The sequence below is a fragment of the Suricata suricatta genome, chromosome 11, assembly GCF_006229205.1.
Source record: "Suricata suricatta isolate VVHF042 chromosome 11, meerkat_22Aug2017_6uvM2_HiC, whole genome shotgun sequence".
NCBI classification, from domain to species: domain Eukaryota; kingdom Metazoa; phylum Chordata; class Mammalia; order Carnivora; family Herpestidae; genus Suricata; species Suricata suricatta.
The window spans coordinates 11,407,516-11,430,015 of NC_043710.1; the positions used below are offsets into that span (position 1 = coordinate 11,407,516).

The following is a 22,500-nucleotide window of genomic DNA, read 5'->3' on the forward strand; positions in this document are numbered from 1 at the left end:
CTGCCACTCAAGGCCCGCTACCGCTGGCGGCGCGCGCGCGCCCGCCACAGACGTTCAGCGGACCAATCGGAGAGCAGGGACGGCTTCTTTGCCCTGCCCCTCGCGGTCTCTCACGCACCGACGTACCAGGTTCCCTCCCCCACCCCTTCCTTCAACCAATCAGGAAACAGCTCTAAGGGAGAGCGCGAGGTTTCCTTCCCCGCGCACTCGTTCTCACCGTTAAACGGCTGCGTCTCGCGACAATCCTAAAGTGACCTTCCTCCCCCCTCCCCCGCCCCACGAGCTCAACGCGCGCTAGGGGCAGTGGGAGGAGCAGGTCCCGCGAGGAGATTGGTGGGAGGAAAACGCACCTTTTTCCCCCGCCTCGCGCGCACCCTGGGCTGGCTGCGCGCGCACCTGCCTCCCTAAGGAGCCGCTAATGCCACAGGGCTCTTTCTATCCTTCTTCCTTAAGCCGCGGAAGTAGCCTTGGCGTTCTTCTGTCTCCACCCCGACCCCACTTTCCTGTCTGTGGCCTTTCTGTCCCCAGCGCCGCCAAGTCTTGCGGAAAGAAGGGGAAATTTTTTGAGTTGTCGCTTCTCCTTTAAGAAAAAAAACCCCGTCGGCTGCCGGATGAAAGTCTCTGAAAAAATGGCGGCGGTAGAACAGAGGCGGGGTCGTGAGGGCAAGGAGGCCCCGCCTCTTGGCGCGTGCGCAGGGTTAACTTGTCAAAAGGCATCCCGGGAGATGAAGTCCTGACTATACTGAGCTTTAGGAAGATAGGCCACCGAGGCGCAGAGGATGCTGGGAGGTTTTGAGTGGTGCACGAAGGGAAAGGTAGTTTTCTCTTTCTGCAGTGGCTTTTGCTCGTTCAAGGAGGTAGTGTTTCCGGGTTAGGCCGCGACACTTGCATCGATTCCATCACAGTTATCGAGGCTGTTGCTGGTTGGGGTAGCTTGGGACGGTTTTCCTGACTTTCTTAGTCGGCGATGGCGAAACATTTATTGGATGGCCACGTTAATAGCCTTTAGCCTGGGCTGGTCACTTTGCACGTCCTAGCATTCATGCCTGCAGTATACGCTTCGTCATCGTGTGTGTGACCCGTGAGCTCCTGGAGGTCAGGCACTAGATCTGGATCAGTCGGGTGCTAGGGGCATCGCACAAACCCACCACTCATTTGGTTCTTAATGAAAGTATGTGGAGGGGCGCCTGGGTGGCTCATCAACTGACTTAAGCCTGGGACTTAAGCTCAGATCATGATCTCACAGTTGGTGGGTTCCAGCTCCACGTGAGGCTCAAGGCTGACAGCTCAGAGTCTGGACCTTGCTTTGAATCTGTCTTTCTCTCTCTCTCTCATCTGCCCCTCCCTCACTCGCGCTCTGCCTCTCTGTGCCTCATAAAAATAAATAAAAGTTAAAAAAATTTAATGAAATGTTTGTGGAAAGGATTTTAGAGTTGCTTTTCTACCACATGTTGGTGCCAAGGAGCTGACGTCAGCTGCCTAACTTGGCTGTGGTCCCTGGGCTGCAGGGAAGGGGATAGGGTGAAGGGGTTGTTAGCGTGATTCTCTGACCTACTCACAGAAACCCAAGGCCTCCTTTATGCTCCCTCCCTCAAAGCCGCTTGGCTTCTGTGGTTTTGAATGTTTCTGCTGCACAGGAAGCATGGTCAGAACAGAAGGTTTGTCAGAAACTACCTTTCTGCCCACTAGCGTGTGCAACTGAATTCTCCTAATGCATCAAACGGGAGTTTCCATTTTTTTTTTCCAGGTTGCATTCAGGGACTCCTGCATTCCTTTCTTCCTTTCTTCCTTTCATGCACTATAACCTGGGAACGATTTGAGAGAACGGTTCTTATCCCCTGAAAATAAAGAATCCAGGGTTAAACCCCCCAGAGAAAGCAGTTGGAAACAAGATCTGGGGATCCAATTCTAAACTTCACATTAATCATTCAGTTAAGCTGTAGATGGAGTCTAATATTTGCAAGCCAAGTGCTGAAGTACATTTTTCCTCAATGTCTTGGCTCAGTTACCACTTCAGATGAGGCAACTGTCTTATATTTGCTATCAAGTGTTCTGCACTTTCATAGGACTAGTGACATTTCAGTTGTAAAAACCACGGATTTGTGTGGATGGGAATTTTTCCATACCCATCTGGACTTTCAGAACAGTACTGACATCCAATGGTGGCTCAAAGTAATGCAGAGTGAGAATCTTTTGGTTAAAAAAAAGTCTTGTCAGAAGGGAATGAAAGAATCAATAATTCCTTTAGATCAACTTAAAAAAAAGACCACTGGATTGCAGAGGAAAGATCACAGGCCTTGAAACTAAATCTGGAATGGGGCTCCAGGGTGACTCGGTTGAGCGTCTGACTTCAGCTCAGGTCATGATCTCACAGTTCGTAGGTTGGTGGGTTTGAGCCTTACATTGGGTTTTGCTCTTCAGATTCTCTCTCTCCCTCTGGATTATAGTAAATAGTAAAGCTACCTATCATTCTGTTAACTTTGGCAGGTTACTGTTCCTTGAATTTATTTCACCACTGGTGAAAGTGGAGATAATCTCTGTTTCAGAGGACCATAATTACAGTTCTTCAACACACTGCCTTCTCACAGTAGACCTTTTGTAAATGTTTCATTTCATTCGAGGTGAATAAAATCAGAGTGGCAAAAAAGATGAACGTTAATTCTCAGTGTCCTTTTTCAGAGAAATTGCTAGAAAGCAACATAATGCAGAAATTGTGCTTCACTGAGAAGTCTGCAGCTTAAACACCTTGTGTGTTGTCTTCCAGTTTCATTCTTCATGACTGCTATAGTTGTTTGTGTTTCGGACCACAGAAATAACCAGGCCCTGAAAATCCAAATGTGACCACTACTCTGCCCCGCTTTTAATGGATTTACAATCTATTCAGGGAAGCATAATTTCAGAATAATTAAGTGAATGAAGACAGCAAAATGAATTGGGTGCTGGTTAACTGAATGGAGTTTCATGAAGGAAACTGCTTTTGTGGCCCCCACTTTACCTGTACACATGGGCGTACACGCACACACACACACACACACACACAGACGGCAGGTTTTCTGATGCACAATCACAGTGGGATACCCACACCGGGGAGACACAAGTGAACATCTGTCCCACCCATGAATTCAAGATGAATCCTGGCACGTAGTAGGTGCTCCGTTTTTTTCAAAATAATTTTGAATCTTTATCACCCTGTCCAATGCACTAACAGAACTCAAAGCCTACTACCCATCTATATGTCCCATTTTTAGAACCCTAACTTAAAAAAAAAAAACAAAAACCTCACCAAATCAAAAGAGAGGAAGTGCTAAGCAAATACAGGAACCAGAAAGGGTTATAGAGGCTGCTTCACGCTGTCTCATTCAGTTCCTTTGTGGTCCTCTTCAGCACATGCCAGAACAGTTCCTCACAACTTGTGGGACCAGCAAGCACATCTTGAGTGTGTGACCATGGAAGAGTTGGGTGAGTGAGGACCTCCCGGGAGGGGAAACTGAAGGAATGAAGACTTGGCTACCATCTCTGTGTGGTGGGTTGTGCTTCTAGCCAGGGGGAAGGTGCTGCTGGAAGATTTTGTTTCCACTTCTCTCTTGACCTCAGCCCAACCAAGAGTGAAGCGTGAGGAACTAGGATTGTTTTGGGGAACTGTGGGTTCACTCTTTTAGTGGCCCGAAGAGGCAGAAAGTTTGGTGCTTAGCAGAGTAAACCATGCAGAAATAGTTTTGGACTGAATTGTTTTTGAGACTATCATTTTTTTTATGAGTATTTGCCCCTTGGGGGCTATTGGAGGTGATAGGGTAGTCATACAATTGGCACCTGCAGAGATATGATTTAGGAAGAAAAAAAAGGGAGAGGCTTAGAGGGTGTTGGTGAAGAGAAAAAATGGAATAGAAGAGCAAGAATGAGACATCTGTAAAAATTGGAGAAAGCCCAAGGTGGTTTCATTTGTTCCATGGTTTAGTATTAAATCAAGAAGAATTAACACCATAAGGCTAGTGATTCTGTTGCTAAGCTCTTTATTCAGAGGAATTCTGAAGGAACAGATTATTATGGCCTGCAAATATGATACTCTTTCCCCTTCAAACAATTAAAACCAGCAGTGATACAATTGGCCACATGGCTCAGAGAGATCCCTGACTTCAAATCTTTGGAGTAATGGGAGCTTTGTCATTCTTGGGATTCATTCCTTATCCTCGGCTGACTTTTGTTGCTGGCATCCTTCCTAACACTGAGTCACTAACCTTTACTCAGTTTCCGAGCTGTATTAATTCCATAGTGTTCTGGGTTTTTGTATGTCTGGGACATGTCAAAAGTGTGAACAACAACACAAATGTATCTTGCATATTGTGTTTTGTTGTTGTTGTTAGTTATTTGGAGTGTTAGTTATTTGGGATGTAATTTGAGTGCTCGAGGAGCAGAGAAAGGAAGAAAGGCAAATTACAAGAGGAAGAGATATTAATGAAGAGGGAAAGGTGGTATTTAATAAATACACAACTATTTTAAAGGTGAAATCTCTATTTTGCTGCTTGTAGAACATGTTTTGGACTTGGGGTAGAATCCACATTCTTGTCCTGTGTGAGAATTGGGGGGAAGTTCACGTTTCTGACTAAGTTGAAAGTCCAGCTCACTAGAATCTAGCCCTTCTGTCTTATTTTAGCAATATCAATGGCTTTCAAGCAGGTAATTAAAAAGGGAACTAGTAAACATTCAGCAAGTTAGGCTAAAATGACGTTTTTACATATATTAATAATGTTAGTGTCTGAAGCAACTCTTTGAAATAGGTATTATCCACTTTTTGTTTTCAATGAGAAAATTAAGAAAAATGATAAACGTTCAGTGTCTATCTCAGGAACCCCTAACACCAAAACTGATTAAGCTGCAAGGTGTTCTATTTTTTTAATGTTTATTTATTTATTGAGAGAGAGAGAGAGAGAGAGGGAGCAAGCCATGGAAGGGCAGAGAGAGAGGGAGAAAGAATCCCAAGCAGATTCCATGCTGTTGGCACAGAACCTGATGCAGGGCTCAATCCCATGAACTGTGAGATCATGATCTGGACCAAAATCAAGAATCGGACACTCAACCAACTGAGCCACTCCTACTTTAGAAGTGTGTTGGTTGAGGTGCTCCAGCCAATAGGACAACCCAGATACTTAAAAAGTTTAAAATTAGATTTGCACAGTTTTGCACTAGTTGAGCAGGAAGGACAGTAGAGAAACCTGGTCCAGAAATGGAGAAAGTGCCAAGCCGCCTGGAAGGTGACAGGCTGGCAAAGGCAGACAGATATTTCCTTTTTTGTAGCACTTCCTCCCTGGTCAATAGTTTGTAGCCAGCAGATTTTACCTAAACCCTCATTACTCAGGGATGCTAAACCTTCATGCCTCAGGGAGGCTGGCTAAAGGGGAACCGGGAGCAGACTCTGGCTTTGAATGAAAGCATCACAATCCAGTGAGAGCCCCCAAGAGAGACCTCACTTTACTCCTATCATGTTAATGTTGTCTTGATTTGATTTCCGCAGATGAAGGGCTCGAGAGAAGGACTGTGGAGTTTTCGATCTAATACTTCCTCCCACCCCTCGTAACCCGGCATTTGTCATACTGAAATTAGTCATCTTTAAATTATGGAATCTGGCAGAAGGCGAGATAATCTTGGGTGTTGGCACTATGTGCACTCATGGAAACAGGAAGAGAAAGGCCTGTTAACTCATGACCCAGGCATGGGGAGAGTTTCACTAACTTTGGTTTGCTGGTGCTGCTCAGTGTTACCTATTTGTAGAGATCCGGTTTCTTCTCTGGATCATGGAGTGTCTCCCTTCTCCCCTAATCTTTATTGCAAATGCTTTTTTATTTTGAATCCAAGAAGATCTATGACTTTTGGTTGGAGTGAAGCTTAGAAAATAGAAAAGAAAGGAGGCGGCTATGTCTTAATGGAGGGGCACAGAATAAAAATTTGGAGCTCAGAAGTGTGACATTCAATCTGGCTAGTAAGATTATGAGAAAAAAAGTTCGACTTTCTCTTTCTACTTTTGTTTTTCTTTTATTTTTTGTTAATTTAAAAAATCTTTTGTTATGAAGAATTTTTAAATATACAAAAGTGAAAAAAATTTAATGAAATGTAGTATACCCATCAACCAGCTTAAACAATCATCAGCTCTTGGCCAATCTTATTTCACTAATACACCCATCCATTGCTCTCACTCATATGTTATTTTATTTATTTTTATTTTTTAAGTGTTTATTTTTGAGAGAGAGAAAGAAAGTGTGCTCATGGTGGGGAGGGGCAGAGGGAGAGGGAGGCAGAGAATCTGAATCAGGCTCCTTGCTGTCAGTTGTGAGCGCAAAGCCCTGTGTGCCCCATGTGGGGCTTGAACTCATGAACTGTGAGATCATGACCTGAGCCAAAGTCCGACATTTACCCGACTGAGCCACCCAGGTGCCCCATTCCTGGATTACTTTAAAGTGATATCAGATATTATATTCATGTCACTGGTAAATAATTCACCATTAATCTCTAAAATAAACATATACAACTAACCATAATAGCATTATCACTCACAAAATTTATCATAGTTCTTTAATATGAAATACCTAAAGTGCTAACAGAAATTACTTAATATTATCAAATATCCTTTTTACACCTAAAATAAGGTAACAATGCTTACTTAAAGTATTGAATATTCAGTGTTCAATATTTCTCATTGTTTCTATTTTATTTATTTAAGTTCATTTTTGAAATTATTTGTGTTTCTTAAATCTTTTAATCTCTCAGTTCTCCCTCCATCTCTTTCTTTCCACTGCAGTTTATTTTTTGAAGGGTAGTTTGCCTTGAAGAGTTTAACTCAGTTTCCTTATCTCTAAAATGGTGCATAGACTTCAATATTTTTTTTGAGATGGGTGATTAAGAAAGATCTGTAGAAAATTTTATTTGTAAGAAATTACTAGATCTTTTCTTTTTTTAAAATTCCAGTTAACATACAGTATAATATTAGTTTCAGGTGTACCATATAGTGATTGAACACTTCCAATCATCACCTGGGGCTCACCACAATACGTGCCCTCCTTAATCTCCTTCACCTATCACCCCCCCCCCCACTTCCTCTCTGATAACCATCAGTTTGTTCTCTATAGTTAAGAGTCTGGTTCTTGGTTTTCCTCTCCCCGCCCTGATGGTCATTTGTTTTGTTTCTTAAATTCCACATACTAGTGAAGTCATATGATATTTGTCTTTCTTTGACTGACTTATTTCACTTAGCATGATACTCTCTAGCTCCATCCACATCATTGCAAATGGCAAGATTTCCTTTTTATGGCTGAGTAATATTTCACTGTGTGCATGTGTGCGTGTGTGTGTGCATGCGCGTGCAGGTGCACACACTATATATTCCATGGTGTGTGTGTGTGTACACACACATACTATATATATATATTCCATTGTGGATGTGTGTGTGTACACACACTATATATATATTCCATGGTGTGTGTGTGTGTACACACAGTATATATATATTCCATGGTGTGTGTGTGTGTGTGTGTGTGTGTGTGTGTGTGTGTACCACAGCTTCTTTATCCATTCATCAGTTAATGGACTTTTGGGTGGAAATCACTAAATCTTTTCTTATGCCATTAAGAAATACCCATCTCCCCCAACATCTGAAATAAATGAAAATCTGTTTTTTTAAATGACTTGTAAAGTTCATTTTCCTCATCTGAGGACTTCATAACTAACTAGCCAGATCCATAGAAATAATATAATCCACTGTTTTGCAAACTTTAAGAAAACATGACCCTTGGTAAGAAATCCACCAGAGATCCACGAATGGATCTCAACCCACAATTTGAAAAAACAACTTGTCATAGAATTACTTCACTATGTAGGTGAGGAAGTGACTTCAGAGAGGTCGTGCCAAGATGGTCCCAAGGATCCATGTGAGGGTGGGGACTGGAAGTTTTGACTTGAGGTTAGTGCAGGGGCCAGGATCAGATAGTCCAGGATCAGTCAGAGAAGGTCTGCATCAGTAGCAGTAGAAACAAGTTATTTGTCTCTTTCTTGATCTACAAAGTAAGGACAGTAATATTACCTTCCTTAAAGGATGACTAAATGAAATATATAAATTCCTGAGCATAGTGCCTGTAATGTGTTAATTTTTATTAATTATTATTAATTACATCATAAAAGTGTCAGTGTGCTACTTGTAAAGTGCATTGGTTTTTCTTAAGAAAACTACAAAAGAAGCAACAAGTATTTGGATTGCAACATCTTGCTTGATTTTGCAATAGCTGTTTTTTTCCCTGATCCCTTTTTTCCCCCTATGCCCTACAAAACAGAAGAGTTCTACTTGGTTTTGACAATTTTGTCATGTGCTTGGGATGTAAGAAAAAAATAATCAGGGTTAAGAATAAGTGTTACTGTCTTGGTATATATATATATATATATATATATGTGTGTGTGTGTGTGTGTGTGTGTATGTGTGTGTGTGTGTATGTGTGTGTGTGTGTGTGTGTGTGTGTGTATGTGTGTGTGTGTGTGTGTGTGTCTATCTATCTATATAAGTTTATTTATTTTTTGAGAGAGAGAGCATGAATACAAGCATGGGAGGGACAGAGAGAAGGAGAGACAGAATCCCAAGCAGGCTCTGCACCATCAGTGCAGTGCTTAATATGAGGCTTGAACTCACCAATTGTGAGATCATGACATGAGCCAAGATCCAGAGTTAACCAACTGCGTCACCCAGGTGCCCCACTGTCTTGGTATATTTAGAAAAAATGTAATATAATACTTCCATTTTTCATATAGGAAAACCTTATAGGATTTACTTTTTTCTTATTGAGGATCTTTGTGAGCAACCCACCCAAAATAAATGATAAGAATTAATACACTGCATTATAAAAAGTCAAATTCTTGAGTGATGCTGTGAAATCAAATGCAACCATAGGAAATGGGTTATAGTATATGGAGGCATTAAACATCTTCTGGTAGAACAGACCACATTCTTGAAGTAAAATAAGGAATAAGAGAAGATATTTGAAAATAGCCATAACCCAAGAGAAGAAGGAGATGAATGGAAGCACAGTGGGGATATTTAAGAGGGAAAATTATCCCAGAAGACTTCCATATTCTGTATAATGATTCTCTTGTATCTGATAATATAGATGCCTTATTGGAGGAACTGGAACGCTCCACACTCCAGGACAGAGATGAATCCTCTAACCTAGCTTCTCTTTCCCTGGATCAACGTTCCAGAAAGGAGAATGACCTTGCTGCGACTTCAGGGGTCCTTTCTGCTCAGAATGATACAAGTCCCTTGCCGGTAACTTTTCATTTATTGGAGTACCTTTAATATAAGTGTTTGAGTGCATTTCTGAAAATTAATTGTACCTTGCATAAAAAGATATGAAAAGAGAATCATGTCCAATAAAAGGAAGTCCCTCAATGATAACTTAAAGGTAGTTATTTTTGGAAAGGAGGAGAATTGAGAAAATCATCATACATATATACTAGTGCGAGTTCAGACAAGTCTTTTCAGGGTGACCTTCTAGGGCCACAACTTTCCAGGTGTTATTTTCTGTTGAATGTATTAAGAAATTCATGTATTAGCATCCCTAGAGATGATGGAATTAGTGTAGAAGAGGAATTATGTAGTTTTCATATGTGGTGTTTTGAACTATGATATTCTGATTCATCCTTGTACACTTGTTATGAAACTGTGGGTTGATAGACCTGGAATTTGAGTCTGTGGTTCCTTCCCCTTTTAATTGTTCTTCCTTTCAGCTACATAGATACAGTTTTAAGGATGAACATTTATTTCTGTTGGAGAACTACTGTCTGTTTGTCTCAATGCAAGATCATACTCATAGGCCCCTAACTGGTCTGCCACCCTTACCCCCAACATTCTATTTTCAGAGTAGAGCCAGAGTGATCCCGTAAAACTTAAGTCAGATGATGTCATTCCTTTATTAAGAATCCCATAGTGAATTTCCATCTTCATTTGGAGTAAAAGCCGCCATCTTTATGCTGACCTTAGTGGGGTGACTCTATGCCTTGGTTCACTTGGACGAGCCCTGAGTTTATGCTTCTTTTCCTGACATCCTATAATTGGCTTTGGCATTTGCCCAAGGTCTTCCATATTTTATGAAGTTTTCTTATTAGTAATTACACTAAAGTAAAGCAGCATGGTTTCATAGACCTCCATTTAGTTCTTCTGGCTTCTTCCAACGCCTCATCATTTAGTAGCATGTAGATACAGTCTGTGAACAGAGTTCAAATTATGTTATGGCTGAATCTTAAAGATGGCTAATGATAACTCATCTCTCTTTCCCTGATGCTGTTCAGGCAAATCCTAACTGGCAAGCACCTTTTCAGGGATCATATGCAGGGTGCTGGCTGTTAAAACTAAAAGCTTAGGCACACTCGGGAACAGCTCACCCTTCTGGTTGTAGGTGATGGTAGGAAAACTTTGGAAGCTATTTCCCCAGCTGGCCATTTGATAAACCACCACTCATGCTCATGAGAAGCACAGAGCCTCCTCAGGGTCAGAAAAAAATACAAGAAACTGTGCCTTAATGTCATACACATTACACTTAAGGAAATAGAGGCTAACTAAGCATGCTTGCTACTGAGGGTAGTGTATTCTAAATGTTCTCCTTATAGCAGCCTTGTCCTTAATGGTCCATGTAAGGCTATAGCTATTTGTTTTATTATTTGGGAGTGCTTTTATTTTTGCAGCAGATGCTTTTAGCAGCAGTTGGCTCAAAACAAAGCCAAATCCAGAATTACATATTTAATTTTCTCAAGGAATTGATGATGAATGTGTAGTTTGCAAAAAATATTTGCCAACATTTCCTGTCCACCCTGGTGGCAAGAAAAGATGTCACTGCCCCTTAGAAGACAGGAAGACACAGCTACAGGGAAGAAGCAGCTTACTTAGCTGCAGTCAGAAGAATGTGCCTGATGATTTAGCATGTACAGCTGCAGGAGGCGTGTCTGCCTGTCATGGTGAAGCACACCTTTACATCTGGATCAGGCAACGCTTCTAAGCTGGTTTTGTTCAGTATTGGTTTAAGGTTTCTTGTGCTCTTAACTAAAGTAATTGTGATGATTGAGTTGACTCTGTTCGTAAACCATCAAATAATGTCAATTTTACATCCGTGCCACCAGAGACCTCAATTAGAAAATTTGTTAATTCCAAAATGCTTTGATTTTACCCCCTCCAGTTGAAAGGATCAAAATCCAGTATCTGGAAATTTATTCTTCTCTAGAAAACAAAACATCAGAGATTGTTAATGGCATTGTAAATTTAGTGGAAAAGTTCAACATTGAAGACAAAGTGGGTTTTTGTGGGTATGTGATAATATGAATACAAATTTTGGTGGAGAACAGAATTGCGGTAAAAAAAAAAATGTTTGTTCCATGGTTAAAAACCTATGCAGCAGAAATGTGCTTGAATTGGTTGTGATGTGCACAAAATTCCTGACCGCATCCAAATAATCTCCAGGATTCTACCAATCAAAATAGAAACTGCAAATGTCAAAATTTACAGATGTATATTTCCACAATCAGAGTAGATATGTCTCTAACTCATCTACAAAACTTTTGTGACAGAAGCTGATGTCGAATACGGAAACATTCTGGTGTGGCTGCATGCATTTTCTCTCTGTATTGCCAGTCATCAATCAGATTTTAGAAATGCCCGAGTCTCTGAAAATAACACTTTGTAAAGCAACTTAAATATAGGTTGCATTATGTGAAAAATCAGTCGGAAATGTTTAATCAAATTATTCAGTGAGTGTAGCATGAAAATTCAGCTTTTGAGGCTTTCGGCAAGTTGCAATTATGTCAAACAAAGCTTGCAAAAAGGAAGGAGCTCAAATTTCTCTCTATAAAAGCTGGGGAGGAATTGAACAAGTTAACAGATAAGAGCACAAACGTTTTAATTACCTAACTTGAAAATTGTGCTTTGGAAAAATCTTTTCTTTGATGGCGTTTCTAATTTTAATTGGATAAATTCATATTCTCCACCAGAATGGGATGAAATTGTGAAGGCCTATGATTTTGCAGTATCTACATATGGCAAAATGTTAAAAGAATCATGAATAGAGATGACCTAAGAGCTCAGTCTTGTAAAAATATTATTGAAGAAAGGTGCTCTGGATGGAGGTAAAATACGGCACCTGTGAAAATACTGGGGCAAAATATTTATACATCTTAATATGAGAAACATTGAGAATATCTTCCATTTAGCAGAATTTGTCCTGAACTTATAGGCTCATTAGCATTCAGAGTAGGAAAATTTTGTCAGTTAAAAATAGTATAGCCTAGAGAGAAGGATCAGTTAAAAATGTCAACAACTTCAAAATATATTAACCATAAAATGCAGCTCCTTAACTAGTGTGCAATATTAAAAATATGAAAATAATAAGATCATATTTTATTTAAAATTTTTATTAGTTTATTTATTTTGAGAGTGAGGGAGAAAGAATCTCAAGTGGGTTTCATGAGTGCAGAGCCCAATGCAGGGCTTGAACTCATGAACCTAGAGATCATGACCTTCTGAGCCGTAATCTAAAGTCAGACACTTAACTGAGCCACCCAGGTGCCCCAATAAGATCATATTTTTAAAAAAGGCATCTTTCCAAAAAATTTCCACATCACAATGTCAGAGGCAATAGTGGCTAGGTAACCAATTAAGGTATATGAATCTAGATCAAGAGTAGTTATTTACTGTGCTGTTTAAAAATGTTCAAATAATCAACATACAAGTCTTTCTTTTTTTCAATTTAATGTTTAGGGACGTCTGGGTGGCTCAGTCAGTTGAGCGACCAACTCTTGATTTCAGCTCAAGTCATGATCTTACAGTTTGAGAGACAGTGAGGAACCTGCGTGGGATTCTGTCTCTCCCTCTCTCTTCTCCCCTCCCCCATTTGTGCTCTCTCTCAAAATAAATAAGCATTTAAAAAATTACTGTTTATAGCTATGTGCCATCTAAAAATATTCTAGAAGAATTTTATTTTTTCTTAAGCTTATTTATTTTGAGAGAGAGAGGCAGAGAAAAAGGAGAGAGAAAATCCCGAGCAGGCTCCATGCTGTGAGCACAGAGCCCGATGCGGGGCTGGAACTCACAAACCATGAGACCATGACCTGAGCCAAAATCAAAAGTTGGACACTTAACCAACTGAGCCATACAGGTGCCCCTAGAGAATTTTATTTTGAAAGTACATTTTCAAGAGAATTCTTTGGTATGTCCATCAATATAATAAAACCAAAATTTTGGGTCAAGAAGCACATATTTTAAAAATTGGATAGTATTAATTATTTTTGGTACCCACCCCTCTTTCAGTTTTAAGAACATCTCAGGGGCTCCTGGGTGGCTCAGTTGATTAAGCGTCTGGCTTCGACTCAGGTCATGATCTCACGGTTCGTGGGTTTGAGCCCCGCGTTGGGCTCTGTGCTGACAGCTAGCTCAGAGCCTGGAGCCTGCTTCAGATTCTGTGTCACCCTCTCTCTCTGACCCTCCCCTGCTCGAACTGTCTCTCTGTGTCTCTCAAAAATAAATAAAAAACATTAAAAAAAAAGAACATCCCAGTTGGAACCATAGATTATGTGGTCACCCTACCTACTTGATCTGGCCCCTTTTACTCCCTGTCCCGTTCTTCCAGTTCACTGGGCAGGCTGCCCTGGCCTCCTTTCTGTTGCACCAGTGCTCTGGGGTGCTGGCTGCCTGACCATGTCCCCCTGGTCTGCTTACTTCCCTCACCTTCTGTGAGCCCTCACTCAAGTGGTGCCTTCTCAGGGAGTCCTTCCCTGATCGATATATTTTTCATTGCCATCTCTCTTCTATTTCTCATGTCTGGCCCCTAATTACATATTAGCAAATTTATCCTTTTTTCTTACTAATTTGTTTATTATCTGCTTCTCACCACCATAATGCCAGAGCCAGGGGAGACAATATTTTTAAAAATATTTATTTTTTAAGTGTTTGTTTATTTTTGAGAGAGAGAAAGTGCTCATGAGCAGGGGAGAGGCAGAGAGAGAGGGAGTCACAGAATCTGAAGCAGGCTTCAGGCTCCAAGGGGTCAGCACAGAGCCCAATGCGGGGCTTGGACTCACGAGAACCGTGAGATCACCACCTGAGCTGAAGTCGGACGCTTAATCGACTGAGCCACCCAGGCGCCCCAGGGGAGACAATTTTTGTTTGCTCATTTTGCTTTTTTCATCATGGCATCCCTGGCCCTGGCACATGACAGGCACCCAATAAATATTTGCTCAGTACGTAAACGAGTTGCTGGTCAAGCATCCTTTAGAGACACACACACATATATATATTTTTGTATGTTAAAGTTAGTCATGTTATAGTCATCCCCTAGACAACATCCTGTCTAAGTAAAGGAATTGCTCTGATGCATTTTGTTGGTTTTATATTTTCTATCTGAGTACCATCAACTTCTCTATTTTAGTGCTTTTAGGGTAGGGAAGGGCATGCTGTTCATTTGTTTACATGCTGAGTAGTTCTGCTTCGAATTTGGCCTTCTGCTGTGGCTGGTATTGCTGGTATTGCTCTGCCTTGTGAAAGAAGATCTCAGAGATAACGCTAGTTATCAGCCCTATTTAGAAGCTAACAACACCCCCTAACTCTGGGCGCAGATGAGTGACAACATTCTCCCAGCAGAAACTCACTCTTTGCTCTTCCCTGTCCCTTAATATGTCTTAGGTGCAGCTCGTGTATACTACCCGTATCCAGAAGCCCAATATCTACAGGTATGTTCTCTATTCACTACTTTAAAATATTAAAGATATTAGATGATTGTTATCAGTCTGGGTCTGGACAGCAATTGCTCTGAATGTGTTCGTTGTTACAACTCTGGCTACTTCCCTCCTCCCCTTTCCATAGCGTTTCAGCAGGGGTGGAATTCTGCCAAGTGAACTTGGCAGTTTCTTAAGGTGTCTGCCTTCTAGACGGGTTGTCCAGGCTGGTGGGCTCCCCTATTTCCTTGCCCACCTGCAAAGGTGTAAATCGTTCGAGTCACCACATGGGTTTTGGCCGAGCTACTCCAAATACCACGATGCTCCAGTTCGCAGAAGAGGAAACACCTAAAGAAATTTCGGCAAGACGCCAGCAAAACCAGAGCTAAGATCAGGGTCGACGTGAGACAAGAGGGTCTCCACAGTAACTAACAAATATCTACTTCTAATGAATCTGTACTTCTTCTTTCTATATTTGTTCGAGATTTATTTAGCTGGGAGCAGGGCTGGGTGGGGGGGTGTGAGGTGAAGGGAGGGTGGATTTCCTTTTAAAAACATTACATATTGAAGCAGATCCACTTACTAAATCATTTCAACTGACCAAAGCAGAATCAACAGTCTGAGAAAATTTAAAAAGGCTGTTTTTCTTGTTCTCTCTTCAGGTAGTGCTTGTACCTTGAAAAATCAGACAGCTTTCTGGGAAACAAATGGGAGGACTTCACAAATTAAAAGGGAAGTGAGATAGGAAAGGCTCACGCTTGGCAGAGTACCACACCGTGCCTTATTTGGTTCTAGAATTGCTGCTAGTAGTGCACACCCATGATGCCAAATAAGGGAAGGACCTCTGTTACCATGAAGTCTTTTTATAACTTCCCACCTGAAGACACTTTCTACTTTGATGGGAGTAAGGCCAATTTATATTAATTTAATCGCCAGTTCCTTCCAGTTCCGGGAGACTGCCTGCTGGGCATGTCCCCCAGACCACCCATCCCTCCTTCTTGTAAAAAAAGAAAAGAAAAGAAAAGAAAATCAAAACAAGCAAAGCAACAATGAAACAGTTCCTGGCACACATAGGCTTTCAGTAAATATTTGCTTGTTAAAATCTAGGAAACTAAGACTTCAATAGAAACGTTAATGAACACAGGGACATAGAACAGAAAAGCCAGCACAACCAACAGTCATTTTACCGTGTATCTGGCATTGCGATCAGTTGGTGGCACGCCAATGGAGAAGTCTCCCATCTTTTCCCCCTCAGACCCGTTTCTTTCTCTTGCTCTGCTCTGTATTCTAGGGGCGCTGACCCCGTAGGTTGGGTTTTCCAGGCTTCAGGATCAGTTGGCTTTTGCTGGAGGGTGAAAGGCAGGGAAATTCAGGGTATTTACTCGCTTCGTATCTCTCCACACTGTTGGGGTCAGCAGCTTACATATCCTTTCTGGTTTCAGCTGGAGCAAGACAGGTCTACTGTGGTTCCAGCTTGTACCTTGGCCCCTGGCCCTTAGTAACTTTGCCTCCCCCGCCACGCTCCGGCCTAATGGCTTTCTGCTGTGGCTAATCTCTGTGTTACCTCAATATCTTCTGTTTGCTTCTTTAGTTATCCCATCACCTGTGTAATCAAGTTTCTGGATTAAATTCCTTTGGCTTATGCCCAGTGTGTTTGTATTTTCTCCGAGTGGGCCTTGACTGGTACATTTCCCCAAGTTCTGAATGATACTTGCTGTGTCGATCTGTGTGGGAGATTGATATGAAATCCAGGTGGCCTAGTAAATAAGCAATAGCCTGATACAAATCCCTAAGGCTGGCATAACTTGAGCTGATAAGGCTCGCCAGTGTAGACAGAGCATGAAACTCAGAAACTAGATGCCTGCATTCTGCTTCCCCCATTTCCTTTGGCTTGCTTAAATGAACCGAACTCGGCTTTCAACCTTGAGACTATGTTTAATAGTAGTGGTGAGTGTAGCGATGTAATAATATTTCTACTGTAATTATATATACGTAGCAGTATGAAGGATAATTGAGAAATGTATACACAAACAAAAATAATTTGGGTAAGAACAAGGAGAAAAAAATTCATAAAAACGTTGCAAAGGAATGAATAGGGAAAAATTCCAGCGAATGAAGACGCTTGCATGAGGAATCTGTAGTCTTTTAAACACGTCTCTTGTGGGGTGCCTGGTGGCTCAGTGGGTTAAGCATCTGACTCACGGTTTGTGAGTCTGACCCCCACATCTTTGCTGACAGCACAGAGCCTGCTTGGGATCCTTTCTCTCTCTCTCTCTCTCTTAAAATAAATAAACATTTTAAAACAAACACCACACCTCTTGTATTTGTATATTATTAAAACCTCTAACTCATGAATTAAACTGTTGCTCCTGACACAGCAAAGCACTTTTACCATCTTCGAGAAATGAGGGGACCAATCAAAGGAGCTCTCCTATTGAGGCTCCTCTCTTTTTAGGAACACTTGCTGTAGTGATGGAGTCACCCACCCTTTTGACCTTTCCATTCTTATTTAGAATATTATATTATTGACCCAGTTACTATTAAGGTATCACAACAAAGGCTTGTTTCTCTTCCCATACTGCACCAGGAGTCTTGCTAAAAAACAGTAGGAAGTGATTTGGAGAAGCACTAGGGTGCCCCAACTGTGAGATGGACAGGATTTTAGGGTTATACAGACCTCTATTAGAAACTACACTTATTCTACCCTGGGAAACAGGGCAGAGAATATGTGGACAGCCTGGCTGCCTTTTGTACCCAAGATACACGCCTGTGGTGGCAATGACTAAGGGGTTTATCCCAAAAGTGTCCTGAGGGTAAGTGCCTTTGCGCTCCCTGGGAAGGCTCTAAGGATTGAATCAAGCCCTTGAGTACTTGACCATTTTTGTTCCTCGATGAAAAAAACAAAAAACAAACAAAAAATTATGCCTGGCAGGAGGCCCTGTTGTACCTAAAAGACAAGATCTTTTATCTTCAGAGGGGAAGATCCCCACATCCTCCTACATTTTTCTTACTGTTACAAACTCAAATGGAAGTAGGTCAGTCGTGGGACATGTTGTGCCCAAAAGGCAGCCTTTTTCCTTAAGAGAGGAATGTTATCAACCATGTTATCAATCTTTCAAATTTTTGACTAATGGGTAAAAACTGGAATCTCCTGTTTAATTTGCATGTTAAAGATCGAAATCAGCATATTTTTATACAGCAATAAACATTCAAATTTCTTTTTCTGAAACTTGTTTTTTTCTTTTAATCCTTAGCTCATGTTGCTATTAGCTTGTCTTATTGATTTGCAGACTTTTTAATATTTAAATATTATTTATGTTTAAATTTTTATGTATGTTTAATGCTCTTTCGAGATTAGCTCTGTTTTTTTCTTTTTTTTTGCCTTCACTTTAGAGTTTTATGCCTTTCTTAGGAAAGCCTTCATTACCCAAAATTATATTAAAAAAATAGCCTGTATTTTGTTTTGCTACTTTTATATTTAAACATATTTGTGTCTTTAATTCATTTAAAACTTACCTGTATAGTTTGTTAAAGATCTAAATTTACTGTTTCAAGTAGGTTGTCATGTATTTGTGTCCACTAGTCTGTTTCTGATGATTTGAAATGCCACATTTACCATATGCAAAGTTCTCATGGTCCAGGAGTCTGTTTCTGGGCTCTGTGTCTGCTCCAGTCCTGTGATCTATTTGCTGATCTGTTTCTTTTTCAACATCACACACATTTTATTGTCACGTTAGAGGAGAGCACATCTATCAAGACAGGCCTTCCCCCTTCATCTGTTTTTCCAAAATTGTCTTGAGTGTTCTAGCCCATGAATTTCAGCACCAGCTTATTAATGAACTTGAATAATTCTATTAAGATTTCTTTATGAATTACATTGAATTTATAGTTCAATGGGCGAAACTGATGTCACATTATGCATCATTATTTTTGCGTGTTGTATATGTCTGCCAGTGGTTTTTCTTCACAGAAGTCTTATACAGTTCTTGCTAGAGTCATTCTTTAATATTTTATATGTTTTTTGGTTGATATTTTGAACATGTGTTTTTTCCCCCAGTAGATTTTCAAATTGGTTATCGCTGGTCTATAGGAAAGAGACTAATTATTTCACTGTTTTCTTGTGCCTAGTAACCATCCTGATATTTTCTATACATTCTAATAGTTGTCCAATCATTTATCTTACATTTTCCAGGTAAGTGATTATATGATTTATTTTAAAAAGAAAATAAAGGGGCACTTGGGTGGCTCAGTCGATTAAGCACCGGACTTCAGCTCTGGTCAGTATCTCAAGGTTCGTGGGTTGGTGCCCCATGTTGGGCTCTGTGCTGACAGCTCAGAGCTTGGATCCTGCTTCAGATTCTGTGTCTCCCTCTCTCTCTGTCCGCCACCCCCCCCTCCCCGTGCTCTGTCTCTTTCTCTCTTTCTCTCTCAAAAATAAATAAACATTAAAAAGAATTTTTTAAGTAAAAAAGAAAATAGGGATGAGAAGGCTTTGCCTTTTTCTTTCCAATATATTTTTACTTTTTTTTTTTAAATGTTTTTTATTTTTGAGAGACAGACAGAGATAGCATGAGCAGGGGAGGGTCAGAGACAGTGGGAGACACAGAATCCAAAGCAGGTTCCAGGCTCTGAGCTAGCAGTCAGCACAGTGCCTGACGCGGGGCTTGAACCCACAAGCAGTGAGATCATGACCTGAGCCAAAGCCTAACGCTTAACCGACTGAGCCACCCAGGCACCCCTTATTTTTACTTTTGAATGCATTTGGTGCTGCAGTCTGGAATAATATGGCAGACCAGCAGTGATAGTAGAATCCTTGTCCTCCTCTTCTCTTAGTTAGAAATGTGTTTAGTTTTTGACTGTTAAATATGAGGTGCATTATAGATTTCTTATGTTTTATCAGGTCATGAAACTTCTTTTCCTCTATCTTCGACAACAGGAATGGTGGTGGAATTTATTGTCCACGGCTTTTTGGCACCTATCAATATGTTTATAAGCTTTTTCTACTTTTTAGTATAATGAATTATATTAATCCTTTTTCTAATGTTGAACCATGCTTGAAAGACTGGCATAACACTATCTAGCCAGGATGTTTTAAAAACACATTTCTGCTGTTTTTATTAAACTGCCCCCCCCACCCCATCCCGAACACACACATGTCCACACACACACTGTTCTCTCTTTGTCTGGTGCTAGTGTTGAGTTTCTGTGATATTTATAGAACTTATTTGGTGATTTTCCATATTTTTCTATGAAGTTGAAAATTTACACAGTGCTCCAAAAAAACCAGTTTTTGTTTGTTTTCGTTTCAGTAATTCATGTGTTTACTCCTTCTGTTTAGTTATTTTAGTTTTGGTGGGTTTTTTTGTTTTGTTTTTGAGATTCTTAAGTTGGGTGTTTTATTTATTGGCTTCTAGTCTTTCTTATTTTTCAATATTGCACTTGAGTCCATTATATTTTTTCCTTTTATTTATTTTTTTAATTTGAGAGAGAGAGAGAGAGAGAGCGAGCATGATTGAGGGAGAGGGGCAGAGAGAGAGAGAAACAGCTTCCCAAGCAAGCTCCACGTTCAGCCACAGAGCACAGCATGGAGCTCAGTCCCACAACCCTGGGATCATGACCTGAGCCAAAATCAAAAGTTGGAGGCTCTACCAACTGAGGCACCCAAGCGCCTCTATATTTTCTCCTTTTAATAATATACTGCTTTTGACTCTGAAGGATGTTTGTGTGTGTGCTTCCATTGCTATTTCTAGATAGGCTGAAAATTCAGTTGACTTTCTTTTTTCCTCGCAAGAATTACTTGGAAGTGCTTCTTTTTTTCTTAAGTGGGTAGAGTTCTTATAATTAATTGGTACTTTCATTCAAACAATGGAAGAATATGGTCTGTATGATTTTCTTCTTAGAATTTATTGAGATTTATTCTGCGCTCTTATGCACCACTAATTTTACTAACAGTTGGGCAAGTATTTGAATAGACTGTATTCCGTTTCTCGGGTCCAAATTTTATTCACCAATAATTTACTCCCAATTACATGGATGTGAAACCAACATTATGTACATTGTCCAAACTCGATTAGTGATCTTTCTCTGTAAAGGGCAGACAGTAAATAGTTTAGGCTTTGTGGACCGCAAGGTCTCTGTTGGAACTATCCAACTGTGTAAGAAAGTAGCCGTCGGCAGTATGTAAATAAACGGGCATGGCCAAATTTGGCCCTTGGATCTTAATTTGCTGGTGCTTGCTCTTTATTCTTATTTAGGTTTTGTCTTTCACCTGACAGTAAGTGAGAGAAGGTATAGTAATTTATAACTTAAAAAAGAATGCTATGATAATAAAAAATATATATTGGGCCATTATCTTCAAGCCCTTTTCAGAAGCTGCTTTGCACCTGACTGTTGGGGGAGACGGTCCTGCCTGCCATATGTCCAGAGCATTTCTTCATGTACTTGAGAACAATGGTCAACTTTTGACATGAACAGAGGAAGACATAGAGACAAAATGCAGGGAGACCGTGCTGAGATTTTTAGCCTACTACCTACTTTTTAAATACTCTCTCTAGTTTTATTCAGACATAAGGGGTTAATAGTTAAAACTGCATTTTCTGGTATTTTATGTGTGGCTTAATATTTATCTGAGTGTTGATGTACTAGGATTTTTTTTCTCTCTCCCTACAGTGAGGTCCAAGAGCCACAGACAGCACCCCAACCTCCTAAAACCTCAGCAGCTGCCCAGCTGGACGAGCTCATGGCCCACCTGTGTGACGTGCAGACCCAGGTGAGCACAGTTCTGGGTGGGTCTCTGTGGCCCTCAGCTCTGCCATCCCCCTTTGGAACTCTCAGTTGTCATTCGTTTTCCCAGACTAAACTGAATTCAACAGTGAACTCAACTTTGTGTTATGTATTATCTGGGCACAAAAGATGATATGATATGGGTTCTGATCTCAAGGAGTGTGGGATGTGCTTGGTAAAGTGAAGTATAAGCCTGTGTCACATTTATAGAATAAAACACAAAATATCAAAATATATACAGCAAACACTAGGAAGGTAGAAAGGCCGAGGAGATTTTATCAGAGGTGGAGATGGGGTGTGGGCTGGACTCTGAAGAATGAAAAGAGTTTGGATGCAAAGAGATAAGAGAGGAGGCCCTTTCAGTTGTGCATGAGCCTACCAGATGCACAGGCATCTGAGGCTGGGTGGAATGTGGCAGGACTGTCAGAGACCCGCCTGAGAGGGACAGCAGAGGGCAAGCTGAGGTAGAGCCAGGGAGATCGGAGTGTGGCTTTGAAAGTCAGGAGGATGAGGAGTCCTGAGCCCTATACTCTGATAAAATCTTCCACCTCGTTCTGGTCTGTAGAGCATGAGTAGTGAGCTCATGTGGTCTGGCAGGGGGTGGAAATCAGAGAAGTGGACTCAAGAATTTATTAAGGGAAGGGGCGCCTGGGTGGCTAAGTTGGTTAAGTGTCCGACTTCAGCTCAGGTCATGATCTCATATTTTGTGAGTCCAAGCCCAGGGTTGGGTTCATGCTGACAGCTTAGAGCCTGGAGCCTGCTTTGGATTCTGTGTCTCCCTCACTCTATGGCCCTCCCAAAAATAAATAAACATTAAAAAAAAATAAGAATTCACTAAGGGAAATATCTAGAATTCTTTCCTTCTTATTTATTTATTTATTTTTATTCTTATTTGTTTTTGAAAGAGAGAGAAAGAGAGAGCGAGCATGAGCAGGGGAGGGGCAGAGAGGGAGGAGACACAACCCCAAGCAGGCTCCATGCTGTCAACGT

The 22,500-nt window shown here is 40.8% G+C and overlaps 2 protein-coding genes across 2 annotated transcripts in view; one reads left to right on the forward strand and one right to left on the reverse strand.

Moving 5' to 3' along the window:
- The window catches only part of ZFP91 (ZFP91 zinc finger protein), a 43,566-nt gene extending 41,922 nt beyond the window's left edge, over positions 1–1,644 (reverse strand). The window contains exon 1 of the mRNA XM_029915468.1: positions 1,556–1,644. Within this exon, the coding sequence (XP_029771328.1) occupies positions 1,556–1,644 (89 nt within the window). The remainder of the gene's footprint in view (positions 1–1,555) is intronic.
- A 1,690-nt stretch (positions 1,645–3,334) lies between these two features.
- The window catches only part of LPXN (leupaxin), a 35,489-nt gene continuing 16,323 nt past the window's right edge, over positions 3,335–22,500 (forward strand). Inside the window, exons 1-4 of the mRNA XM_029957466.1 lie at positions 3,335–3,459; positions 9,141–9,298; positions 14,696–14,742; positions 21,397–21,496. Of these exons, the coding sequence (XP_029813326.1) occupies positions 3,447–3,459; positions 9,141–9,298; positions 14,696–14,742; positions 21,397–21,496 (318 nt within the window). The 5' untranslated portion in view covers positions 3,335–3,446. The remainder of the gene's footprint in view (positions 3,460–9,140; positions 9,299–14,695; positions 14,743–21,396; positions 21,497–22,500) is intronic.